Source organism: Ischnura elegans, chromosome X (genome assembly GCF_921293095.1).
Source record: "Ischnura elegans chromosome X, ioIscEleg1.1, whole genome shotgun sequence".
In the NCBI taxonomy this organism is placed as follows: domain Eukaryota; kingdom Metazoa; phylum Arthropoda; class Insecta; order Odonata; family Coenagrionidae; genus Ischnura; species Ischnura elegans.
Window position 1 is genome coordinate 109,591,286 of NC_060259.1, and position 26,384 is coordinate 109,617,669.

The following is a 26,384-nucleotide window of genomic DNA, read 5'->3' on the forward strand; positions in this document are numbered from 1 at the left end:
CGTTAAATCTACGACGTGGTTATTATCCCATGGCGCTGAGATTGCCCTGATTGTTGTCCAATCTCTTGGGAAGGTTCATGCTATGTGATTGTCGTGTTTTGACTTAAAAATTTCCACGGCTGCAATTCTTTTGCAATACTCGTGCGAGAGCTTCTAAACAAAATTGTTCGTGAGTAGGACGAGCATGGTAGAGCAACGGCGTATGCGAAGAGAGGATCGGAACTCTTTCTACTCCCTCTTATGCCGCTATTACCGCCGCAGTTATCAAAATTTTCTCTTTCAATTAGCGTTGAAAGAGGAAATTTCGAAAACTGTCGAAATTCCAGGCATACGTCTGCAACACCGCACGATAGGATAAAAAAATGCCGCAAATTTAATTTCTTTATAGCTTCGATGCTGAAAATAGGGGTGCGCCTCTTACACGTGTGCGCCTGTTACACACGCTTATACGGTACATATTTCATGTAAAAGTGTGTGTTCACAAATTCATTTCTTGCCACATGAAGGTATGAAATTCAGCAACAGTTTAAAGCTCCCTCTTTTTAAGCATTGCTTCTCTTTTCTTTGAATTAATAATCAATTTATTTGGTGGATTCGAAATATTCGAGAACCTTCTGAGATTCGGATTCGAGAAAATATAGGATTCGTCCCATCTCTAATTGTAAGCATCGCACCGTCATGGCGGTACCCCAGAGGTGAACATGGAAAAGATCGCACAGGGTGATTCGCTCCGGAGCGCGAGATAAATTTACTGCCACGAGAGGGCATCCCGCGGCATTTATACTGCATATAGTAATCGCTTATCAAACATAGAGAAACGCGTAGTTTTGAAGGACATACCTGGTTAATAGTCAACATCTGTCTTGCCATTACGCTGAGCACATGATTTTGTGTGTCATACAATTGCTGAAAGATATCGAGATATCTTCGAGCTCAGTAGGTGACTCACCTAGTATTTGGCCTCCAGAAACTAGGAGAATTGAACCTGGTAGACCGAAAAAGGTCAGTTGGTGAGATGGGGTAGGGATGAAACATGTTTCCATTGTTCCCCTGTAACTTGGTATTTTCCTGTGGGGTCTCGGAAAGGAAAAAAAACGGCAGAGGCATTAGCTGATGGAGGGCCGAGTGTAGCTCTGTTAAATCTACGATGTGGTTATTATCCTATGGCGCTGAGATTGCCCCGATGGTTGTCCAATCTCTTGGGAAGGTTCATGCTATGTGCCTGTCGTGTTTTGCCTTAAAATTTTCCACGGCTGCAATTCTATTGCAATACTCGTGCGAGAGCTTTTAAACAAAATTGTTCGTGAGTAGGACTAGCATCGTAGAGCAACGGCGTATGCGAAGAGAGGATCGGAACTCTTTCTACTCCCTCTTATGCCGCTATTACCGCCACAGTTATCAAAATTTTCTCTTTAAATTAGCGTTGAAAGAGGAAATTTCGATAACTGTCGAAATTCCAGGCATATGTCTGCAACACCGCACGATAGGATAAAAAAATGCCGCAAAATTTTTTTTTTAAAGCTTCGATGCTCAAAATAGGGGTGCGCCTCTTACACATGCTTATACAGTAGTAACAAATTCCTGGTCTTTTCATAACTCCACTTAATAAGCGTTTAGGTGCAACCACCCCACTCATCATCTCCAAGCCAACTCCACACGACGTGCGTTCTTTCCCACCTATGCAACCGCTAGGTTGCAGTTCCCAGCTTGTCCTCACTGGATGCTGGAGGTGAGAGGAAGGCGTTAGGTATCTGCTTGCTCTACAGCTACCAAGTGTGGGAATGCAAGTCAGCGTGACACATACGCTGCTGCTATTGTGTCCGATTTTATATTTTTTACAAAGATCATGGAAAACATCGAAGGAGTATGAACTCATGCACGGATAATCTGCAACATAGATAAGCCACACCCAGATAATTGGAAGTCCGCTGCATATGTTTTGTACCTGTGATGTGATCCCTACGTTACGGCCGTTGGAGACTATTTTGTTTATCATGATCGAGGCCCTATAGCTCACCTTACTTGTTCTACTTGTCAAACTAGATTATTGTTGGACCTCCAAAATTTTACTTTCCTGAGCTTGCAGAACCTAAACATGGGCCATCCTCAACGTATGTGATGACCTCTTTAGACTTTGAACATCACAGTCCCTAACTGAAGGTGGCACCAGCACTGGCAAAACTGTCATCCAAGGAATCGTGAACTATCAAGGAGTAAAACCTAGAAAAACTGCTTCCTCAAACAAGCAGCTGTTTTTGTTCTTAGCTTGCTATTCCCGCCTCATTGTCAGGGGTATCATTGCCATTACACGGTAGCATACCTAATTATGTAGTTTGTCAGTCTTTTAATCTTTGTTTTAAATTATTGTACTAGCTGTTTTTCAATGAAGTCCAATATTAGTGTTTTGTTTTTTGCTGTCTGATATATTATGCCAGTATCATGCTAATTCAGCATTCTCAACAGTCAAATAATAGATGTATACATGAATGTTGATAATGACTGAGTTTTTCCTTAAGAAATAATGATTTTTATCTGCTTCCTTTTCAGAATATAGCATATTATACAAGGTCTCTTAAAACTGTGGATCTGTCAAGAGCGCCCCTTGTGCGTGGTGCATTTGTGACCTTGGTTTTACAGATGAATGAAACTATAACGCATCTGAACCTCAGGGAGTGCCCAGCGTTGACAATCGAGGCTGTGAAACCAATTACTCAGCTCAAGGTTGGTTTTGACCTACGGTTTGATGTTCAACTGCTGGATTGTTGTGGTTGACCAGAAAAAACTAACTATTGGTAACTGAAGGTCTGATCCACCATCATCTTTGATGGCTGCCCAAAGGTACTGTGATAGGGAGGGAAGTACAAACCTTTTAGCATTTTGGGCTAAATTTTGCTCACCATGAAAAAGAATAACTTCAAAATAACATTTGCAATTAATGGTCGAATAGACTGGTGGTTAATTGAAACAGGAAGCTTTGACAAGGGCAGGGATCACAAACCCTGGTCCCCTAGAAAATTTCCTTCAACTCTCGTAACTGTTCCCTATCAGTTATTTTAATACTTCAAAAAATGATAAGTGGCGCTCATGTGCATTGCTTAAAATTAGTATATTAATACCAATTAATAATAATAATATTTATTAGCATATATGAACGTAACTGAGATAAACATCCATGTGTTTCGCCATGATACAATATAAAATAATGTTCGAACTGTTACTAAATACACACATGCTATGAAAAGATACATACAAGCCATTCAGTGGAATTAAAGTGCAGGGTTATTCTAGACGATAGACCCATTTTCATTACCTATTTATTCATGTACAAATCCATAATGAACAACATATACATATAGCAAGTAAAAGGGGAATTTCAAAGAATTTTCATATTAGTCAAAAGTGAATATAGCCCATCTGAAAGTGAATCTGACCTAGAGTGTTGCAGAAGCGATGATTATGAATCATGTGAGGAACTATCTGACTCGGAGAGTCAAGACATTTTGCCACAAAATGTTTCCCCAGATACACAAGAACATCATTTCCAGTGGACTCAATATGACATTGACCAAGTAGAGGATGGTATGGGAAACCAATATTTACTGGTGTTTGTGTTCCACTTAGTTCAGATGTTTCTCCTGTGCAATGCTTTGAACTTTTTTCACTGATGATTTTGTGCACCATGTTGTAGTCGAGACAAATAGATATGCCAATAAGTGCCGCGAGGATGCTTTTAATTCAGGCGTTGGTTCCAATGCTATTCAAAGGAAGGTTACTAATGAAACAATATACAGTAAACTCTCGATTATACAAAGCAGGATTTTACGAAGCTTTCGATTATACGAAGTGATAGTGCGGTCCCGGTGAAAAGCCTATGGTAAGTACATATGGTGCTATTCGATTATACGAAGTTTCGATTTTACGAAATGTTTTGAATTTACGAACCCCGGATCGGTCCCCAGCATTGAAAGGCATTCGTTTATACGAACTATGGCAAAATATTTGTCAACAAAACTAGTTACGCCTGCGTATGTAGCTAAAAAAAATCAGCACTTCCAACTGTGGTTCATCAAAAGTGTGAAATCGTAAATGATAGTGCAACTTTGGAGAGAAAGGGTTCGCCTAAAACCTCACAGTGGGAAATTAGGGGAAGTAGGAGTTAAGTAAAATATCGCGACTGACATAATGCCCCTATTTATGTTCCTATTCATAAACATCACATCGACAATACTTCGTAGTTTAACATGTCAGGAAGGTCGCGCGGGGTATTTCGTACACTCCTACTTAACCCTTTGGACTGCTGTGAACGTACCTGGTAGGCAGGCTGCTGTGAACGTACTTCGAAGACTACTTTTCACCGAAGCACTTCGAAGGGTCCCTAATCCGGGGTCCTTTCCTCGAAGAGCTCACCCTCGCTGGCCCCTCTCTTCAACCCTCCGAGCGGGGGGCCTCCCCCCCAAAAGTGACCGCTCTTACTGCATTTTGAAAATCTATCAATCAATGCCATCATCAAAAAATGATTGTTTGCATCGCACTCCTGCCAATCAGGCATTCAAGTACGTCTCTGAACCGTGTTTCTGCGATGAGAAATAACGATTTTGCTAACTTAGCTAAAATGGCCAAGTTAATAAAATTGTCATTTTTCATTGCAGGAACACGGTTCAATGAGGTACTTTATTTCCTCCACTACAATCGCAAATTGCCGGAAATCGGCCGGATTCCCTTTGATAGCGCATCATGAGGTTGTTCTCGAGGTTGGTAATTGATGCAACTAGCCTACTAGTAATTCTACTGCTGTAATATCACGGCTATAGTTGATTCGTTACGTTATACCTTCAGAAAGCTGCAGCGGATAAAATCGCGGAGGAGATTAGAGGCTTAAAAGATGATTCTGAAAAATTCTTGGAAAAAAGCAGGAAGAGCACAGCACGCAACATCGATTATATTGCCCTTGACGATGATCTCCGGGCTTGCGACAATGCGACGCCGGTACATACGTTGGAAGAAGCAGCGGCCGGAACTTGTCAGAATAGCAGTGACAACGAGGATGAAAGTGAGGAAGTAATTTCACCATATAAAAAAGAAGTACAGGCTGCCCTCCAAAAATTAAGATATTTTGATCTGGCTATCGAGTTAGGTCCCCAATTTCATTCCCATTTATGCAAGTGAGAAACCATGGTGGAAGCGGCGATGGAGAACGGCATAAAAAAAAAAATAGCAGATTTTTTTAGTTGTATCTTTTCGTGTATATAACAGCCTTCCTGAGTAAACAACTTAAATATCTTAATTATTGGGCTCTATCAACCACAAACTTATTTTTCAGGCTACTCGTAATGAAGACGCACTTCTAACTCTAACCATGAACTTTCTTCACGCGTGTCTCCCCGTTTTCCCATGCCGAGAGATCTTTCTTTCCAAAGTCTTTGTTTACTTCCTCCCGCGGCCTTCTGCTGATCTTGCTGACACCCACCTTACGCATCCCAAACCCCTCCTTCCCCAGCATTTCCCATTCACTCCCCCCCTAAGGTTACGGAGCTTGAGTGCGTCGTAGAAAAATACGCCCCCCAAACGTAAACTGAGGCAGAGCTGAAGGCCCTTTCCCCACCCTTCTTTCTCCTGCCCCCTTCACCCCACCATATGCTGACTGCTTCTTTCCTCAGGCAATCCCCATCCCACTCTTATTCACCCCACCCACTGGGAACGTTCCCCGATTGTGGAGAAGGGCATGGTTCATCTTTACCTGCAACGGGGGTAAGTTATTAACCGGAGAGAGGCTGAAGAAGTATCTTCCACTGTTGGGGAAATGGTGCCATGCTTATAATTGTCTCTCTTCTTCTCTGCTGGCGTTTCAATTGAAATTATTTTCTTTGCTCTTTCCTCACTATATTTATTTACGATTATGGCGCGACTATTTTTTAGTGCTAAAGCTAAGAAAATCTTTTCTCTACGTCAATGATTCTTTGCATAACTTTCAATACGGCGGAGAAAGGGACACGAAAACTAAATGAGGTGAATGTACAGGTTTTTGCGTGTCATTTTTGGGAATTCACGTAAGTGAACCAATACTTCACACACGTTGAGAAATGATGAAACATCTCTTGTAGGAAAACAATCAATGCGGATAATAACGTTTCTCTCTTTATTTCTCCGATAATGGAAGATGTTTCTCCTGTTGTTTTCCGGTTGGAACCTTGCTTCAGTCGGCATAAAAGAAGAGAGAAATACTATATGAACATAGCACTTCACACCCGGTATGAAGAATATGGTCCTGATGAAGAATAAAGTCTTTCGTAGCAATGTCTGCTAAGATGACGGAGCACAGTATCCGGACGGAGAACTCAAACAGAATTTACTTCAAATATTTGCCAGAAGATAATCATATCCTACGTAATTTATAATCGTAACTGAATCTCAATGAAAATAACTAATCGAAAAGATAGCACATTCAACTGAAAATTCGGAGTAACTCGAAATATTAACTTACGAAGGTTATTTTGGAAACGGGTGGAGGCCCTCGTTTTTCTCTTTTTTCTCGTCACTGAGCGATAGAGGGCGACATAAATGGCGGTTAGGCCGGCTGCCGCTAAAATTCCGTGGGTGCTGGAAACAAATATATATTTTACGCGAACTTAATAGTTGTTATTCGCTCCTAACCACAAATTAATAACATTAAATTCTTATAATAAACTTTGCAATTCATTATTTAATTACGTTTACTAAACTGGTCGGGAATTTCTTAAGCGATCGTTGATGTTGAAGTATGAACGAGAAATGGGAATTTTATGGTGGTATAATTATTTAACGATCTTTCACAGCATAAATCGATAACAAAAAGCCTTTTCTATTAATCATACCGAGAATAACCACCAAAAACATTTAAATAAGACCACTAAAGACAAAAAAAGGCGAAAGAAACAAAAGCGAATATTTTTTTCGTGACTTATGAAAAAGGTTTGAAATTACGAAACTCGATTTTACGAAGTGCCAATTTTCCGGTCCCACTGACTTCGTAAAATCAAGAGTTTATTGTAATCCTCTAAAGAGATTAAGGTTCGGTATAAAAATATTTTTTACTTGTGAATCTCAATCAGGTTATCCCTAGGACTTTTTCAATTATGCTGGTCAAGGGAAAGAAAGGTGGGGTGATGAAAGTGCTTCGCAGAAACTAATAAGCCATGTTTCCGGGCAGCAATATTGAAGAAAGATGACATACTTTGCTACACATCAGGAGTTTATTCTGCAATAAAATGGCATGACATAAAAGTTGTGACAATGTTATCCATGTATCACAGGGGAAAAATATGCGAGACAGGAAAACCACCAAAGCAGTGAAGAAACCAGAGGCCGTGATAAGAGTATAATGCTGGGAGGAGTGGATCGATAGGACCAAAAAATAAAACCGTAATAGTGCCTCAGAAAAAGTGTCCGATGGTATAGGAAGCTGTTCTTCCATTTGATGGACATTAGTATTCTGAATGCTCATATTGTGTATGGAAAAAGTGGTAGAGAAAAATGCCTTCTTCTACAGTTTAGACATTAAGTCATTCATGGACTTTTAGAGAAGTATACCATAAAAAGAAAAGTGGTCAAAGGAGGAAGATCCCCAAAAACTGACCCACCTGTTTGTCTTACTGAAAGATATTTCCCAACGCATATCCCAGCCACAGAAAAGAAGAAATTTCCCCGTAGAGTGTGCCGAGTTTGTCCTGGAAGGAAAGAAACTAGGTGGGAATGCAAACAGTGTGGAAATATTCCATTACATCCTGTAAACTGCTTTGAAATTTATCACACAAAGAGAAAGTTGTAGATTTAGTTTATAATAGCAATAATATTCTTTGTTTAAATTAGGTACGCTTATATTAATTTATATCATGGGTAAGGACATGCAAAAGGTGGGGTTATTTATAGCCAAAAGTGGTGATATATTTTTACAAAAGCGATGTTATTTTGCCCTGAAATCAGTGTTATTTTAACATCAAAATATGTATTTGATGTTGATTGAGAGCTATGCTTTCAGTGGCCCACCCATTGCCTTAAATTTAGGATATTGTTGACGAGGGATAATTTAAGCAACAATATACATGGAGTATTGACTGAATTCACCTATTTTATATATTTTATCCTTCGCGTATCCATATATCCAGCTTACATAGAGAGAAAAATTACTTTTAAATGTCTGTAATTTCAAATGAAATATTGCTATTGCGACCAAAATGTCTTCTTTTAGATTTGTTCTCTTATCAGTAGAGGTCCGTGAAATTCCCGAGACGGGATATTGTGAAATAACACAACATGACGCAAAATCGGTAAATAAAATCAAAATTTCACGTTTTTGCGATTTTTGGTAAATTAGCAAAAAAATCACATCTAATGAGTCTGAATCTATTAAAGCCTAAGCCTTCATTGTTGAACGCTGCTGACGTTCATTATTTGCTCTATCTCATTACGATTCCAAGGTCAATTGGCTAGTATAGTCATCTGCGTAATGCATCCGCGTAATATCATGCACTGTAGTGCTTTCTCCGCCAGAATTTGCCATTAAAGTTATCAAAACCTCTCTCTGCGATTCCCATGTATTATTCCTGAAATATTTAGAAAGAGGCGCTTTCTCACATGAATAATTTGATGTTATAATTTAAAAATGTGCTGAAAGATATTTAGCGCAGCTGCGGAAGAGCGGAAATACTAGCTGACATGCCCGGACGTGTCAATGCCGAGCAGTAATTCTGGTGACTCACCGCGACGCATTAGACAACGTTATCGGATAACTTGTTGCAGGAAAACCTTGAGTGTGGGTCCAATGTAACAATTTTGTTGACTTAAACTCAGCTGTTGGCTGGGAACGGGCCACCGTTCACAGCGTGGCAGAAAGTCCTCTTGTCTGAAAGCGGCCTGTATTTCACAGTGTCGTGACGTGAATGGCGGCCGGCAAAAAGTCGTTTCGTCAGAAAGCGGCCCCAATGTAGCATTGCCTGTATTTCACCCCGTAGACGGCGCAACGCCGGGCCGGATTGAAATGGGCGCCGTGGTGACCACGGCGGCTGTCAACCTTGCCTTGCCGTCAAATGCGTGATTTGATTCGTTTAAAGACATCCATGGACATGTTTTGTTATTTGAAAGAACAAAGCGCAAGCAGTTGGGGGACGGGAAGGAAGGAACAGAAAGGATAGGAGGAGAGGGGGTTCTCCTTATTAGTGGACCGATCGTCGAATATTCAGCTCTCCACTGAGCTTCAATGCAAAAAAAATCATTTCGACTTTGGCCAAATCTAATACAGTGAGTCCTCGTTCTACATCACCCCGTTTAACGTCATTTCGCGATAACGTCACGAAAATTTTGAGATCGTCATTCGTTTATCGCACCTTCGCTTTGTGATAACGTCAAGCCTTTTCAATTTTACGCGAGAAGAAAGGCGAAGTGGCAGGCATAGCAGGTTGTTCGTTTCGTGGTTGGTAATACAGTCAGTCTATACAAAGTGTAAAACGGTGTGTATATTGTTAATTGCGATTACGGTTTTAGCAAATTTTAGCATCAGAGACATTTCCACGAAAATGTCCAAGAGAACAATGTTCACAATAATTTTGGTTCCCGTTACTGCGACGATGTTTCAGCGATGATATTGCCCAGGCGACGCCTGCCCGCCTCAATTCGCAAATAAAACCATCTCTTCGATTTCATAATCCCAGTTTGCCCACCCTCATTCATTTTGATTTCGCTCCTGACCGGTCCGAAAAGAAATTCTCGTAGCATAGCAGATGGTGCTCTGGAGCACCGTCTGTAGCGTCTGGTATCGGAAATAGCATTCATTGGACCGCACCCCATAGTGAAGCTGAAAAGCAAATGCGAGAAGATACAAAAATGGAGAAGGATTTACGTCACTGCTGCTATTGTCGTCAATGAAGACAGGAACTCCCATTCCCATTGTAAAAAATGCCCCAGATATGATACGCTAAAATTTTTTTGCAGAGGAATTGTGAAGTCTAGGAGCCATTATTCACTTTTTACATTGTTTTTTATGGGATATTATGCTTCGATTAATGTCATTTCATTTATCGTCACATTTTTCAGGAAAGGTAAGTTTGGTTGATGCCTTTTAAGTAGAGATGTGCGAATAGTATCCGCAAATACTCGAATACTAGAAAGTATTCGATATTCGAGGTCTCGAATAGTTATGCGAAAAGTACCGCCTCAAATACTTTGAATTTCGCGTCGTACACTGTCGCACGCATGTCGTTGGTAGTTGACTCGGAAAAATGTACAGAACTCTAGCCTTTTAGTGCATGCAGCGCCGTTATAGGCAAGTTGACGAACTACATCAAATTCGCGGGTCAGAGCGGTGAAAAGAGTTCGACGTGGGGAACCTAAATTGATCCGGGTGAAAAAATCCGAAAATCCCCGGTTTCCCCCACCAGGAAACTCCAGTGCCGTGGGATAGTAACATCGGCGCATTTCCCACGATCTGCTATCCCCCTCCATTCAGCATTCGCCTCACCCACTCTGACGCTTTCATCTTCTCCGAAATCCAACAAAAGGTCCTCGCTCGGGCAGGGGTCGTATTACGAAGACCTTAGCTTCGAAAAAAATATCAAGTTACACGAGAACAATAAAGACGTGTCTCACTCCCCCCTTTTCTAACCCACTGACCTTTTTCTGCCTACCTGCTTCGAAGTTCCCCATTTCTGGAGGTCAACTGCTGCATGAGTACCGTGGGATAGTGACATTAGCGCATTTCCCAAGATCAGCTATCCCCCTCTGAGGCTTTCCTCTTCTCCGAAATAAAAAAAGGCCCCAGCTCGCGCAGGGATCATATTACGAAGACCTTAGCTTCGAAAAAAATATCAAGTTACACGAGAACAAAAGAAATGTGTTTCGTGCCCCCCCCCCCCCCTTTTCTCACCCACTGACCTTTTTCAGCCAACCTGCTTCTAAGTTTCCAGTTTCTGGAGGTCAACTGCTGCATGAATCACCTATTAGCCCAAAAGGTGTCTAACTATGACTTTCGGCAATTGATATTATACCTTTGTTGGATTGAAATATTAGTAATGCACGCGTAATTTAAAAAAGAACAAGACCAACTGCGACACATTTCTGACTTTATTTAAGCATTTTACGCGAGGAAATAAATGTCAAAATAGGACAGAGGCTTGGCATTCTGGCGAGACTCGATATGAGCAGCAGAGCTTCTCGGAAGTTGATGTGGTATTTTTTTCCGAAAACATATATGTATCAAGATACAATTTATGAGTGGTGCTATAAATCTTTATTGTTACAGTCCCAGACGAAGGGATATTTTCTCAGGATATTTGGTTTCTCCCTGATAGCAATTCCAATTCATCTTCATTTCTCGTGAGAACTCCCAAAGATGGACTGAAAATAATTGAAGAAAATCCGGTGGAGAAGAGCTTGTATTTTACAAAATGCCTCAAGATTGTCAGCTAGCACTTGGCAGCAGGAGTGGGGGTAAAGCGATGTTAGTTGAATTAATTATATGCCCAATTGTTTCCATAAAATTAAAATATTCCATTAATCAGCTAAACCTGTTCAAATCCTTTAAAGGAAATCAAAATTACTCCCCAAAATCTTGTGTTTCCTGCTGCATAGGCAACCGAGTCAAACATTCCAGCATTCATCATTTAGTATACGAGGTATTCGAAATTCGAGGCATTCGAATATTCGAGCAATGATTTAATATTCGAATTCGATACTCGAGTTCGAGAAATCTGCTATTCGACCCATCTCTACTTTTAAGCCATCTGCATTAGTATTGACTTCATAGCAGTTGCTTAAGAGGTTGTCATGTTTTGCAAATGTAATAAGTGGTTTTATCGAAAAAGTACTCTTATGATTAATCTCAAGGCTCATTTTTAACTTTCTTAACTCTTTCAAGAAGGTGGAGTTCTCTTCTTAGCATGAATGCAGGACTCCAAGAGACTCTTCGGTCCCCTCTGTATGGAGCATTTATGTTGGACATTTGTTAAGAAGGGTCTCGCAGATAATCACACACTCTCAACACCAACCTTTTTCGATCCTTCCTAGTGCCGACTCCGCATTATCTCGGACTACTAGGGTAGTTGTGCTCCCTCCTTTCATGGTTTATAACCCTACCAGTGGCATTGGTTTGCTGTCAACTCATGCTTTGTTTATATGAATTAGCTATATGGATTATTGTTGCTTGAATGTAAATTGCAGGTTTCTAATTGACTTTAACTTTGGGGCCCAGGCGGCGGTGATTTAGATTTTGAGATAATTCGATATAGAGAAGGCATTTGATAACATGAATTTGAAATCAATGCTTAGGATTCTGAAAGAAATCACATGGTCTACAGTGACCATTGGATTTTCCACAGTTTGTATTAAAACCAACTAGTTGTGATAAAATGTGGACCCAACTGTGCAGAAGCAAGAATAGGAAAAGGGACGAGACAAGGGTGTGCACTTGCACATAAATCTTAATGTTTACAACGAGAAAGCCATCAGTGAAATCGAGGGGAAGGCTTTAGGGGTCAATATCCATGGTGAAAAAATTAGTATGCTGCGATTTGCTGACGACATAGCACTCATAGCCGAGACAGAGAAGGATTTGAAGAAGACTTTGACAAATATGGAAAGGACAATGGCCAGATATGACCAGAAAAATCAACAAAAAGAAGACTAAGATATTAGTATGAAGCAAGCAAGGGGAGGCTAAGACAAACATTAACCTAGGGAAGCATAAGCTTGAAGAGATGAAAGAGTTTTCTCACCTAGGAAGCCGAATTACCAACAATGGACAAAGGAAGAAAGAAATAGTAGAATAATGTAGGCGAAGGGGGCTCTATACAGAAAGGAGAATCTTCTTACAGCGGAGGCCATAAGCATAGAAGTAAGGAAACAATTCATCAGATGCTAAATATGGAGCATGATTTTCTCTGGAAGCAGGCTTGGACGTTGAAAACAACAGAGAAGTCAAGAGTGGAAATGTGGTGCTACCGAAGAATGATGAAGATAAAATGGATCGACCGTGTAAGTGATAAGGAAGTGCTAAGAAGAGTGGCAGAAAAGAGAAGTCTTCTATTCTAAAAACTAGGGATGGGTCGAATAGTAGATTTCTCGAATTCCAATATCGAATTCGAATATCAAATCATTGCTCAAATATTCAAATACCTCGAATTTCGAATACCTTGAATACTAAACGATGAATGTGAAAATGTTTGACTAGGTCGCCTATGCAGCAGGAAACCCAAGATTTTGGCGAGTAATTGTGATTGCCTTTAAAGGATTCAAACAGGAATTTAGCTGATTAATGGAATATTTTAATTTTATGTATGATAGGGTAGTTTCCTTCATTAAAGAAAACGAAAGGCATTGATTGTGATTCGTTACCCACCATTGGTGTATTCATATTATACAAATTATATGGTTCTAGAAATACCGGTTTAGACCTATGGCAATGGTCAATTTTATCCTCATTTGAAAAAGGCCAGATTGGCGCCCATGCGATGCCACTCCACGTGACATCACAGGGACCTAGTTTCTACACGAGAGGATAGGAGTTTTACATCGCCTGAGGTTACCAATGCATGCATGAGGCACAGAGCTCAGGGAAACATGTCTTAATAATCACTTATTAAAACTGGCTAAGGTCGGAAAGTTTTCTTCGTTTGATAAGGTATTAATAATCCATATTTAAGCCAAGCGCTACCAGCTAGCATGGTACTCGGCTACCTGCTAGCATCATGCGTTGTATTAGCGCTCAAAGCCTCGCCCCAAGGTCACCTCACTCGCGGCAGCGGGAAGCAGAACGACGTCACGCGGAGTTTTTCCCAGCATTCATACTTACCCATCACGTTTTCGCGCGCTTGAAAATTTTCACTTTTAATTTAAACGCGAAAAATAGATATGGTCTTATAAAAATCTAAAAGTGTTAAATACGTACTCCAGGAGTATTAATATTTCGATTTTGGCAATAAAAAAATAATAGGAAAGCACCCTATTTGAGCATTACGCCAAAATGCTAAGCCTCCGTCGTATTTCTTCGTCTTTCCGGCATTTATTTTCCTGCGTAAAATGCTTAAATAAAGTCAGAAATATGTCGTGTTTGGTCTTATTCTTTTTTAAATTACGCGCTTATTACTAATATTTCAATCCAATAAAAGCGTAATATCAATAGTCGAAAGTCATTGTTAGTCAACTTTTGGGCTAGTAGATGACTCATGCAGCAGTTGACCTCCAGAAATGGGGAACTTCGAAGCAGGCAAGCAGAAAAAGGCCCGTGAGTGAGTAGAGGGGGGGCGTGAGACACGTTTTTATTTTTCTCGTGTAACTTGATATTTTTGTCGAAGCTAAGGTCTTCGTAATATGATCACTGCGCAAGCTGGGATCTTTTGTATGATTTCGGAGAAGAGGAAATCGTTAGAGTGGGTGAGGCGAATGCTGAATGGAGAGGGATAGCAGATCGTGGGAAATGCGCCAATGTCACTATCCCACTGCACTGAGTTTCTCCCTTTGGTGGTGTCATCTCCTGGGGAAGATTCAAAGGTGCTTGTAGTTATTAGCCACAAAGTGCACATGGTAAACACCACATCTTATTTTTATCAAAAGATGGATTCGGGAAAATGGTCAGTGGGGGGAGAAAGAGTGAAGGGTGCAACGCGATTCTATTGTTTTCCAGTAACTTGATATTTTTTCGAAGCTAAGGTCTTCATAATACGATCCCTGCAGGAGCTGGGACCTTTGTTTGATTTCGGAGAAGAGGAAATCGTCAGATTGGGTGGGGTGAATGCTGAATGGAGGGGATAGCGGATCGTGGGAAATGGGCCAATGTTGCTATCCCACGGCACTGAGGTTCTCCTGATGTGGGACACGTAGGATTTTCAGCTTTTTTTTCACTCGATCAATTTCGGTTCCCCACGTCGAACTCTTTTCACCGCTCTAACCCGCGAATTTGATGTAGTCCGTCAGCTTGCCTAAAACGGCGCTGCATGCACTAAACGACTACAGTTCTCCTCATTTTTCCGAGTCAACTACCAACGACGTGCGAGCGACAGTGTATGACGCGAAATTAAAAGTATTCGAGGTATTCGAGACGGTACCTTAGGCATAAGTATTCGAGATCTCGAATATCGAATACTTTCTAGTATTCGAGGTATTCGAGTATTCGTGGATACTATTTGCAGATCTCTACTAAAAACCTTAACGGAGGAGACTTAGTTGGCCACATTCTGAGACATGACGGCTGGATGAAAAAAATGGTAGGACAGGCGGAAGAGAAGGGCAAGGGATGGCCCCGAATGAGTTACATAGGAGAGGTCTTAAATGATACAAAAGAGAATAAATACCTCACTATGAAAAGGCTAGCGGATAGAAGAGAGGAATGGAAAGCAGCATCATACCATCTTAGGATCTTGACTAATGATGATGATGATGAGAAATTTTGGATCTGAACCTCTGATGTAAGTTGGCAACTTTCCCACAAAATCCAGATGTAATCCTTAAAACAGACATTTTTCGGCCCACCCCAGGCTATAAGGGTCTGCGAAGGGCAGATACTATTTTTCCCACGGATGGACTGCTTGGCGGTCACGCGGCTGGCCACATTAGTTGGTGGGCATTTGGTCAATGAAGCCAGTGGTGCAGCAAGGGGGGGATTTTGTGGGATGAAACCCCCCCCAGAGCTCATAGAAATTTTTAAGTTAAATCTATTTTACTTTATTGGATTAATATTAGAATAGTGTGAGGATGAATAAAATATCCCTCAGAAGGCGGTAAAAATCACCATTTTGAACCATTCATCTTAAATTTTTTTCCGGCGGAGGGCCTCTGCACCTCCCGCTTACCCTGGTGGGTATGCAATACCCCAAGCCCGCCAGTATTAGTTGCACCTGAAGCCCCCCCTAGCCTTAATTCCTAGCTGCACCCCTGAATGAAGCAACAGCAATTGAGGATCCAAGGGGACCCTTACAAGGATACAACACACCGGGGCCAGGAATCGGTACCAAAAACTGATTAGCCATGTGATGCTGAAGTTTCCATCTGAACTGATTCTCTTTGCTCCTATGGAATTACTGGAGAGAGGCGTGAAATGGTGAAATCCACGCGTGCTAGGAGTGGATTTTACTTTGTGGAACCTGGATTCTTGCTGTTGTTGGGTTCTTGAAATAGTTTCCTTTTTAATGAAACAGAACTTGATATTTTCAACTCTAGACTTGCAGAAGTTACCGTATAATCGCATGTAAATTCTGCACACGTGTAAGAGATGCACCCTTACTTTTAGCATTGAAGCAAAAGAAAAAAAATTGCGGCATTTTTTATCCTAATGTGCGGTGTTGCAGACGTATGCCTGGACTTTCGACAGTTATCAAAATTTCCTCTTTCAATAATAAGAATGTTCGAGGCATTTTTTTCTACTGAATTTACACGATATGTATGGCGCTTGGAGAATTATATTCACTTGTAGCCTTAACCTTCTGATGCTTGCTAGGGATGGTCGGATTGGATACCTTGGATCTAAATATCCACAAATGCCCTTCACCTCGTACTCCGAATCCAAATTCGTCGAAAAAATTGAATTGGAATCCGAAATTTTAAATCAATGTTTTCGTGAATGCAACGTCCCATAAGAGTAAGTAGAAAGAGTGCTGATCCTCTCTTCGCATATCTCTCCATGCCGTTGCCCTATGATGATTGTCCTTCTCACGAACAATTTTGTTTAAAAGCTCTCGTAGGAGTATTGCGATAGAAATCCAGCCGTGGAAAATTTTAAGGCAAAACAAGATAGGCACCTTCATGACATGAACCTTCCCAAGAGATTGAACAACAATCTGGGGAATCCAGCGCCGTAGAATAATTACCACGTGGTAGATTTCTCAGAACCACACTAGGCCCTCTATCAGCCAATGCCTCTGCCATTTTTTTTTTCTTTCCAAGACCCCACAGACCATTAAACGCTTGACTCAAAGGAAATTATCAAGTATATGGGAACAATGAAAATGTGTTTCATCCCTACCCCATCTCACCAGCTGACCTTTTTGGTCTACGAGGTTCAATTCTCCCAGCTTCTGGAGGCCAAATGCCGGGTGAGTCACCTACTAAGCTTGAAGATATCTCGATAGCTTTCAGCAATTGTATGACACGCACAAAGCTCACAAAAGAATTAGACATAACGCAACGCATACCTGACACCACTTAGTTTTTTAAGCTCTAATTTATTGACCCAAAGATTTATAGTCACAGTAAGGCTACTGATATTAAAATAGTCCAAAAGAAACAAGTGTAGGATGAGCGCATTCATACAAGAAGAGATGGACTGGAAACTTCAGGCAATGTAAACTGAAGAACGACTCGAATTTTTCCAACCGCAGGTTTTGACTCCAATATAATTTTCAGTTGCAATAATCCTCAAAATAGCATCTGAAGATGATTTTTGAAAACTCAGGTCCTTAGCGTAATGGAAATTACTCGGCCAGACAGATGCCGACTATTAACCAGGCATTGTCCTTCACAACTATGCGTTTCTCTACGTTTGATATGCGATTACCATTTGCAGTATACATGCCGCGAAATGCCCACTCCTGGCAGTAAATTTAGCGTGCCCTCTGGAGCGAAAAACCCCGTGCAATCTTTTCAATGTTCACCACTGAGGTACCGACGTGACGGCCTGATGCTTGCAAGTAAGTGAAGCAAACAGGAGCATTTTAAAAATACCTCAACAAGGGAGAAACTCCCGTGCCTGCTGCTTGTTTTTGACCTAGGGTTTCAGATGACTGCGTCATGCTGAAAGCCAAGGCCACTCAGTTCCCCTTGGACTTGCGATCGGTGAAGGGGAGAGGGGAAGATAAGTTTGTGCAAGAGACGCACCCCCATTATCAGCTGCAATTTCTGGGAATAAGGTGCACCTCTTACACGCACTTGTACGGTAGTTATTTTTACCATAGAGGTTAAGGCATCTCCTTAACATCTGTGGAGGCTCTCTCGGGCAACCAAATGCATTACTTTACCACCAATGCCATCTATCCAATATATGAATAGAGACATCAAATTATGCCTCTACTCTATAATTCAGGGAATTTTGCTCACCCAGAGAATATTCTGCTTGCAATGTTAGCCGATGAAAGCTGACAAATTTGTGCAATGATCATCACAAAGACATTGAAATCGAGGGAAACTCAGCGGGAGGAATTGAGGAAATTCGAAATTCCAAAACTAAACTTCGATGCTCAAAATTATATCGACTTGGTTGACTGGGAAGAGTTGAGGTAAATCAACCACCATTAGTAGCTGGGATGACAAACAAAGACTTGGAAGACCTTGTTACGGAAAGATCTGCATTAGAAGTACATTTTCTCTTCCACAGAAGCAGTTGAAAGGATGGTACAAATGATAATCTTAGCATCAAAATCCGTGTGCAGTAAGCCGATGTCCCACGGTCAAATTTACGTCAAAATATTTGCATCAAAATTTGATGCAACTGACGCGCACCCTGTCCCACGGTCAAAATTTTGTCCAACTGGCTTTTGGTCCTATCGTTTGTACAAATCACCGATTTGTACAAATGGATAGGACAGGTTCTAAATTTTCATCCAATTGGATGAAACCAACCAATCACAGGGCCTTTGACAAAAAAGCATCGCCAAGCGCTGACACACAGGCCAAATAGGTTAAACTTATTTATCGTCTGCATGAGTATTTTAATTAATAATTATGTATATTATGGACACAAAAATAAACTTTGTTGTATTCCACACAGTATACATTAAAAACCCAACCGGTTTCCACCTTTTCAGGTCGTTATCTTAATCGTAAACCTCTAGATAAGGACCTGAAAATATCGAAACCGATTGAGTTTTTTCATTAGTATTGTATGGAATACTAAAAGGTTTAGTTTTCAATTTATAATATCACCATACCACGAAGTGAATTCACAAAACATTATTTCAAATATATATATACGTTCGTGATCGTCTATTTCATCGCCTGGTGTGGCCCTAAAGGTAAATATGGGCAAAAATTTGTCTTAGTGATAGGCGATGGAAGCTCTCAACTAGGAAATCCGTAATAATTAGTTGATCTTAAATAGAAAGGAAGCGATCTTTAGAATCGCAATACCAGGAGGGATGTTTTGGAAATAATAAAAGATTTACTTAAGGTATCGAGGCCGAATTTTACGCTTTGTGGAAGGCATACAATGCGAGCGAGCAGCTGGAGAAATGACTAATATGAACTGACGATTGTACCTGTGAAACACTACAGCTGCCCGTTTCTATTATGTACTATGATTATAGGATAAGGACCTTATTTTAGAAACTGCTAGATTAGGAGAGAAAAATGTGATTTAAATACACGCTTACAGCACTATTCATAACATCTCCTCAACCACAATGTCCATCATTTATCAATAACATTTTCCTAGCGGGAATAAACTGCCTCACGTTTGTATCCTGGCGTTTTATTCTGCCTTCAACCTTGCTGATAAGGGACATGAAAATATCCTGACTTGTCGTCAATTATTATCGATAATAAACGGGAACATCGGCGACCAACTCCTTCTCCAACGTGTTTAGCATGCTTATTCCAATGCTTTCATACCCCCTTTCCAGCCAAGGCCAAGTTCAGCATTCCTTCTGTTTTCTTTTTTTCGCATCTTTAATGTTCAAGAGGCCTGTTCAGACAATTTCGTCTGCTTAAAAAGAAAGAATCCTCCACCTCCACAAGTTTCCTAGTTGTTTACATAAATATCGTCTTTCGTTTGTTTTTGATCAAGAGATGCATCGTGGGACACCCCCAGTCCAGTTGTATCAAAGTATTTGCATCAAAATATTTGGACAAACATTTTGATGCAAATTTGACCGTGGGACATCGGCTGTAAAGAACGCAGGCATGGATGGACATTATCGTGCATAAGAGACAGAGAAATTCAGCCCGAAATTTGAAAAAAAAAAATCACAATATGATTTTGTCAGAGTAATTGATGTGATTACACAATCGTGTCCTTTTGAAAGGTTGGTCGGGGGGACACAGGTGAAACACGATGGTAGCCACTTCCTCATGGTGAGTTCTGGTTAGTTTCTTCACGAAACTAGCAGAGAGCTAGAGTGAAATGCTTGGTGTTCAGGTTCTGTTCTTTCTCAGCTTTGGCTGAATATCTTGTTGAAAATAGCTCCACAGGTACGTTATTCGTCATTAAGATTGATGCTAATTTAAAATAATTTTCCTTATTATTACTTTTTGTGGGATCATTTATTACCATATGATGACTTATTTGCTAAAAAATTAAATTCAATCAAAGTAAATAGTATTTTATCTGTGACCTAGCCCCCAAAATGGAATTTTAGAAACGTAGGCAAAAATGAGTTGTGTTGTGCGGGTGGTCTATACTATAATTTTGTTGTTAATTCATAGTCATTGTTTGAACCATTGATTTTGTCAAAAAAAATTCAAATTTCATTTTTATAAACTATAAACATGTATCCACTCAATATTATCCATTATCCCATATTTTCATAAAATTCGTCTTCATAACCGTTTGATTCTGAAATCAGCCTGATTTTTTGCAAAATTTTAAACGTTAGAACTTTGGCGGCGGTGGTTAATATCATCTGGTTAGAAAAAAATTTGTGTGCAAGATCCTTATATCATTTCACAACTTTCCCGCTTAGGGCAAATTTTATCAGGAAAAAAAATCTTTTTTCGGCCCACCTTAGTGTACAGTACAATTATAACTTGTCCAGCGATACCCTTGTGCACACTCTAGAAACAAAAAATTTAACTAAGTGTTGTAGTAACTGATGTAAAATACAGATGTACTTGTGTGTGCTGAGCAGCTGTTATTCTCTCATTTTAAGAAGATTTCAACAGATACACTTACTATATTATGTACAGTATGTGTCCAAAATCCCCCTCATGGAGACAGAAAGGAGTAAAACCTGAAATGCTCATAGTGGTAGTCAAAACACCACCATTTTTATTTCACAGTATATTAGAGTGGATGTTTACTTCCAATAAAAAAAATTGCTTGAGTTGACTACTCTGCCTTCTGGTGATGCCCTCAATTCTGAAAATATGAAGTAATGTTTTTGAGCTCAAAAATTGGTTAATTAACAATTGTTGTCATTATGTCGGCAAACATAGCAATGCAGGGGGAATTAAAGACATTACTATGGAAGTTATGTACTTGGATAGTCAGGTGGTCAAAATTTCATTCAAATATTTTATGCTGTTTCTGGGCTAAGAATTTTTCTCTTGTGATTCCCACTTTGAATCCCACTACCCAAGCAAACATCTCAAACTTCGACCCCTCATAACTTGTAAACCATGATAGAGAGAGAGGAAATATTTTAAATGGGTAATTAAATAGGTGGTGGTAGTTAGTGATAACAAATTCATCAAAATCCGAGTCAGTGGGTGTCATTGCGTAAATTTTCTGGGTGATTTGATATGGAATGACCCTCCATCCTGATGGAAAATGAACTTGCCAACAACTTTGAAACTTCCTCTGTTTATTGGTAGAAAGCTTGTTCATTTTGCAGTTGTACTTTAATACTCACAGATTCTTGAAAGTGGGTCCATTACTTAGAATGACATAGTGAATATTCATAGGTTTATGAAAACTTCAGTTAGAAACTCATAATTGCTATGGTAACCCTTTTTGGGTTACTATGTTCATTAATTTATCCTTCATTTGAATCAAGGAGGAAATGGAGTAGATGGTGATAAGAGTCTTACAGTAAACAGTGCAATGGAATAGTATGGACATATTAAGCACACTCTAGGAGTATTGGAGGGTATGTTTTTTGTTTATGGAGGGATGTACAAAGATACATCATCCCATGCTTCAAGAGGTAGTTAGTGGGTCAGCTGGTTGATATCATCAATGGGAATGCATTTGTTAAAAATTTGAATGGTTAATCATCATAATGATTGAGGAATATATTTGTCATACTTTTTAGTCAAAGTTTCTTAGCATGTACCGTATATCTCCGAATATAGTCCCCCTCTGAATATAGTCCCCCCCCCCCCAATTTTGAGACCTCAGTTTTGGGAAAAATTTTAAAATGCAAAGGAAGGCAATTTTTCTGTGGTTAGCAAGTTAAGATTCTAGAGTCGATAAAAACTATTATTTTCTGTGAAGATGAAGAACAAATCTGTTCACATATTTTCCATCAAAACAAAATAACTATACCTAAAACATGTTGTGATACATTGCATGTATCAGTAATTTATAGTTCCTTAACCAGATGTAATGAAGAAATGAGAAAACTTTTTTAGCATCCAAGGCTATTGTATTTTTTAAACATTCGCAAATTATTAATATTTTTGATTTCCAAATGACTACAGACAATGTCAATATATAAGCTTTAACTTAAAGCCCATAAACAGTATTGCATTTGGCCCTGAAACTTCCTTAGATCCAGTGTAACACACCCATCAAGTCATCACAAATCCAAGTGACCTGAACAATTTAGGAAATCTAAATAAAATTGTGTTAAATAAATTATAAATATTATAAAATATTGCCATCAAATGCCTGCTAAGCAAAATAATTAAACTACAGGACTTACAAATGTCAAAGTAATAAAATTAAGAAATAAACTTTTTCTAACAAACATTAAAACTGAAAAAAATATGATATCAATTTTCAATGCCTCGTCGCGAATCATTGCATAAGTTACACAAAGAGCTTCTGCTCTGCATTTGCGCACAAATTCGACGATATTTTCCTCTAATTCTTTGAATCTGCCGCATCGAGACCCCCGAAATGACTTCCGCGATGTATTAGCGCTTTGCAAGAAAATTATTTTTAATAAAGAAAATATCGCGGAAATAATTGCGAAACGTTATGTGACGTAATTAATCGATCCTACTTACCCTGGCGAATTGAATAGATTCCTCAATAAATTGATAACACTTTAGATGCTGAGTCGCTGGATTTCGATCAAATGCAGTAATGCCGGCGCTTCTGGTTTAAAGTCGTCGATTATTGCGCCTTTTCAGAAACAAATGAACATCACCTATTGCGCATTCTTGTTCTGTGAAGGCGGTAAAGGCAGTGGTTGTAAACACGAACCGCACGGGCACATAGCTACGGACGCAATGAAATGCTAAATCGTCACGAAAGGTTCACTTTATCTGTTTATTTTTCGCAATTATTTAAATCGTGTAACTATTAAATGAGCGACGGGTACATATATTATTGATTTAATTCTAGTGCTCGATTAATGTAATGATAGTGTGTGTTTAGTTTTCATTTTAATTATTTACTGTTTTGCGTCGTTAAGTGATCAGTGTCGATTGAATTATTCTAACAATACTTTTCCAAGAAAAATTAACGGCTACGCGATGGATTCCGTGAAAACGCATATTCGATATGCTATTTGAATCGTATCTTTACAACATTTGTGGTAAAAATTGTCTCAATTTCCGGTAAAACGTGGCAGTATTTACTAATATTTCCGATTATAATCCTCATAAATATACTCAAATAGAAAGACTACGAGAACATTAGCCATTATGCCGTTATTTATAACTTTATGGTCACCTTTAGTATGCTAAACTGGATTACACTCGATTATAGTCCACCCCCTTACTTTTCCGCGGCCATTTTTGGAAAAAAAGGGGGGACTATATTCGGAGATATACGGTAATATGACTCATTTAATTGCCTAAAGCCCAAAGAAACCAATGTATTCAGGCTTTTTCTTGATGCAAAAGGAACTCATTGTATAAGGCATTTGTGTTGTTCCGGTCCTCAGGACAGGGGTGGAGAGAGAAAAATTTATATTTTTCTCTGTCCACCCCTGGCTGATGGGAGGTTCTAGGTCCTGCCTGGTGGTGCATAGGTCCCAAGTAACAGCACTGGGATGCAATGGTATTGGGATTTGTCAATTTGGCTCTTCGATTGTCCATTCTATTAGTTCTTGAGCTAAGAACCAGAATCTGAGCTGAAGGCTAAAGGAATTGGTTCTGAAATAATTCATGCAGAAAACAGTTTTTAAAATGTTAACAATAATAATAATATAATGCCCTCTTGGTTATGCAAGTATAACGTAGGATTTTGTCATAAAGAAAAAAAAAATAAATATAAAAATTACATAAAAATAAGAGATAAGCTTCTTTTTTTCGCGATGTTCCACTACCCAAAATGAATTTTCCGATACACTAGCTGAAGGGTATTCAAAAATGCCCCTGGAAAACATTTTTTCTTCGTGGTCCTATTTTATGAAAACATGTGTTAGAAATTTTCAAATTGACACCATTTCTCCTTTTCCCACTGAAAATTCTGAAAAAATTGGACATTTGCTCCATTGATTAAGCTTTCAAATGCCTCAAGCAGCATTAAAAGATATGCTTTCTTGACCGATAGAGTGAAAATCATATTTTTGAGCTAAGCGGGCTGCAGGCGTGGGGAGGTTAGTCACATTTAATCCAAAAACAGATACCCTAAGTGTGGAAAAAATTCCGGAGGGGGGACTTTTCACTCTCTTATTCCCTTTAAATGACAACACACAATTTTCCTGAGGTAAATCCAATAAATAGGAAAAAATTTATATTTTTCTAGCCAGTATTCAAAACAAAAAAAAACTTTATTTTCTCCAATTTGATAAATCACTTTCTTATCAGTTGTTTTGAAAACCAGTTTTGTGAAATTAAGAATTATAAATTGTTTAAGAGCACAGCACAGCCCTTCAATGTATATCAGCATCAACATCTGTACACATAGGGCTCCCTACTCTTATCTGATTTTCTAATGCCTCAGCAACTTGTGGCAATCCTCCCAGTAGTACCTACATGGTACTTCTATTCATCTTTCGATATTTCCGCTGCTGTTAAGCATGCCTCAATCTAGCCGAATATGTTTCTTCTCTCTCCTGGTGACAACGGCATGTCAAATTAAGGTAGGAGGATATCCTTCTCGATCCAAAGAAGAATGTGTTCTGGCAATGTGCTGGTCAGTACATCTACCAAAGCTGAAACTTCTTCAAAATTGACTGCATTAAAATATGTATGTGTTCTATCAAATCTACTCGTTGGCCGTCTTGTTTACCTTAAGAGAAAGCTTGCCATGGCCCATAGTGATTTATTTCATTTCGTTGAGACATGTGAGGGAAAATTCAGAGGAACGTTTCAAATGTGCGCACATGAATGCGAGTCATGCTCTGGGTTGTGGGGGACTCAGTGATAGGTTACGTATTTGGACGACAAAGACAGGAGATGGTTAGCTTTGTTTGAATTTCCCTTGCCGACCAATGAATAGCTACCCACTGGAAAGGAAACACATTTTGCCGTGGAGTGATGGTGAAGGCACAGCCTTTGTTGGGATACTTTTTTCCCCCCATAGTAGTACGTATTACAAAAGTTTATCATTCAGAAACTCTTCAATACTGTAGTAACATTTATGAAACAGTATTTCTTTTAACTTATTTTTAAAGATAATAGCTGACTAAGCTTTTAATTGAAATGGTGACCTTATTTTATATCAATGAGGTTGAACGGTGAGGACCTATTTTGCTTATATTTAGTGGCGGATTAGCCAGATGAACATTGTATCTACCACGTGTCTCATGTAAAGGCTACGTATACATAGCAGAATTGGGCATGAACAGGTGTTGATTACTTCTGACAAACATGCAACAATTCAGGATATAAATACATACATGGCAGAGTAAGTATTATGAGTTTCCTGAACTGTGGTCTTTCTGGCATCCTTATTGAAACTCTTAGCATTGATTTAATAGTCTCTTTTGCATAGAAAATGCCTTTGTAGCTACATGACCATTTCCCCTGAAGACAATTCCAATGACTAAATATGTAGCTTTAATTTTTTAATAGATCTGCTCCTCTTCGATTTACATCTTTTGGATTACTAAGCAAAAAATTTTGAAGTACATATTTTTGCTAGAACAAACTGTAATTTTTCAGAGCTTACTAAATGAGGTGTGATGATGTGTTTTGATCTCTCCCTATGCCTGACTCTAATATTAAGATAGGTAGGCTGTGGAAAACAATACAATTGATGGTCCAGATGATAGCGATTTCCAATATGGAAGTAATGAAGATGATCTCAGCTGTGAATTGGAGTAGTAAGGAAGTATTGCATGAAATGAAGCTTATAATTACAAATGTATGGAGATGTATGAATTGAAATTTTTTATCAGAGGTAAGGTAATCATAGTTGAACCAGCAATCCATACCATCTCCACCATAAACTTCTAGAACTTACAGAACGTAATAAAAATTCCCTTTGAATCCAAGAGTACTGTTGGAACTGCAAAGTTAATCTAAAACATTCTCTAACATTTAATTCATGTGAAAATAGGGTGAAACTGTTAGATTTGGTAATATTTTAACAGAGAAGACATATGTTGAGGCTATTAGAGATATGAAACACTTTACTATAATAATAAGATACTCAA

The 26,384-nt window shown here is 39.3% G+C and overlaps 1 protein-coding gene across 4 annotated transcripts in view; it reads left to right on the forward strand.

The window, feature by feature from the left end:
• Positions 1 to 26,384, forward strand: part of LOC124170843 (F-box/LRR-repeat protein 15-like) — a 112,370-nt gene that overhangs the window by 17,416 nt on the left and 68,570 nt on the right. For all 4 annotated transcript variants that reach the window (XR_006867599.1, XM_046549837.1, XM_046549840.1 and 1 more), the window contains exon 3: positions 2,548 to 2,721. Coding sequence is in view for 3 of the 4 variants with exons in the window: in XM_046549837.1 (XP_046405793.1) it covers positions 2,548 to 2,721 (174 nt within the window). In the remaining variant the exon portion in view is untranslated. The remainder of the gene's footprint in view (positions 1 to 2,547; positions 2,722 to 26,384) is intronic.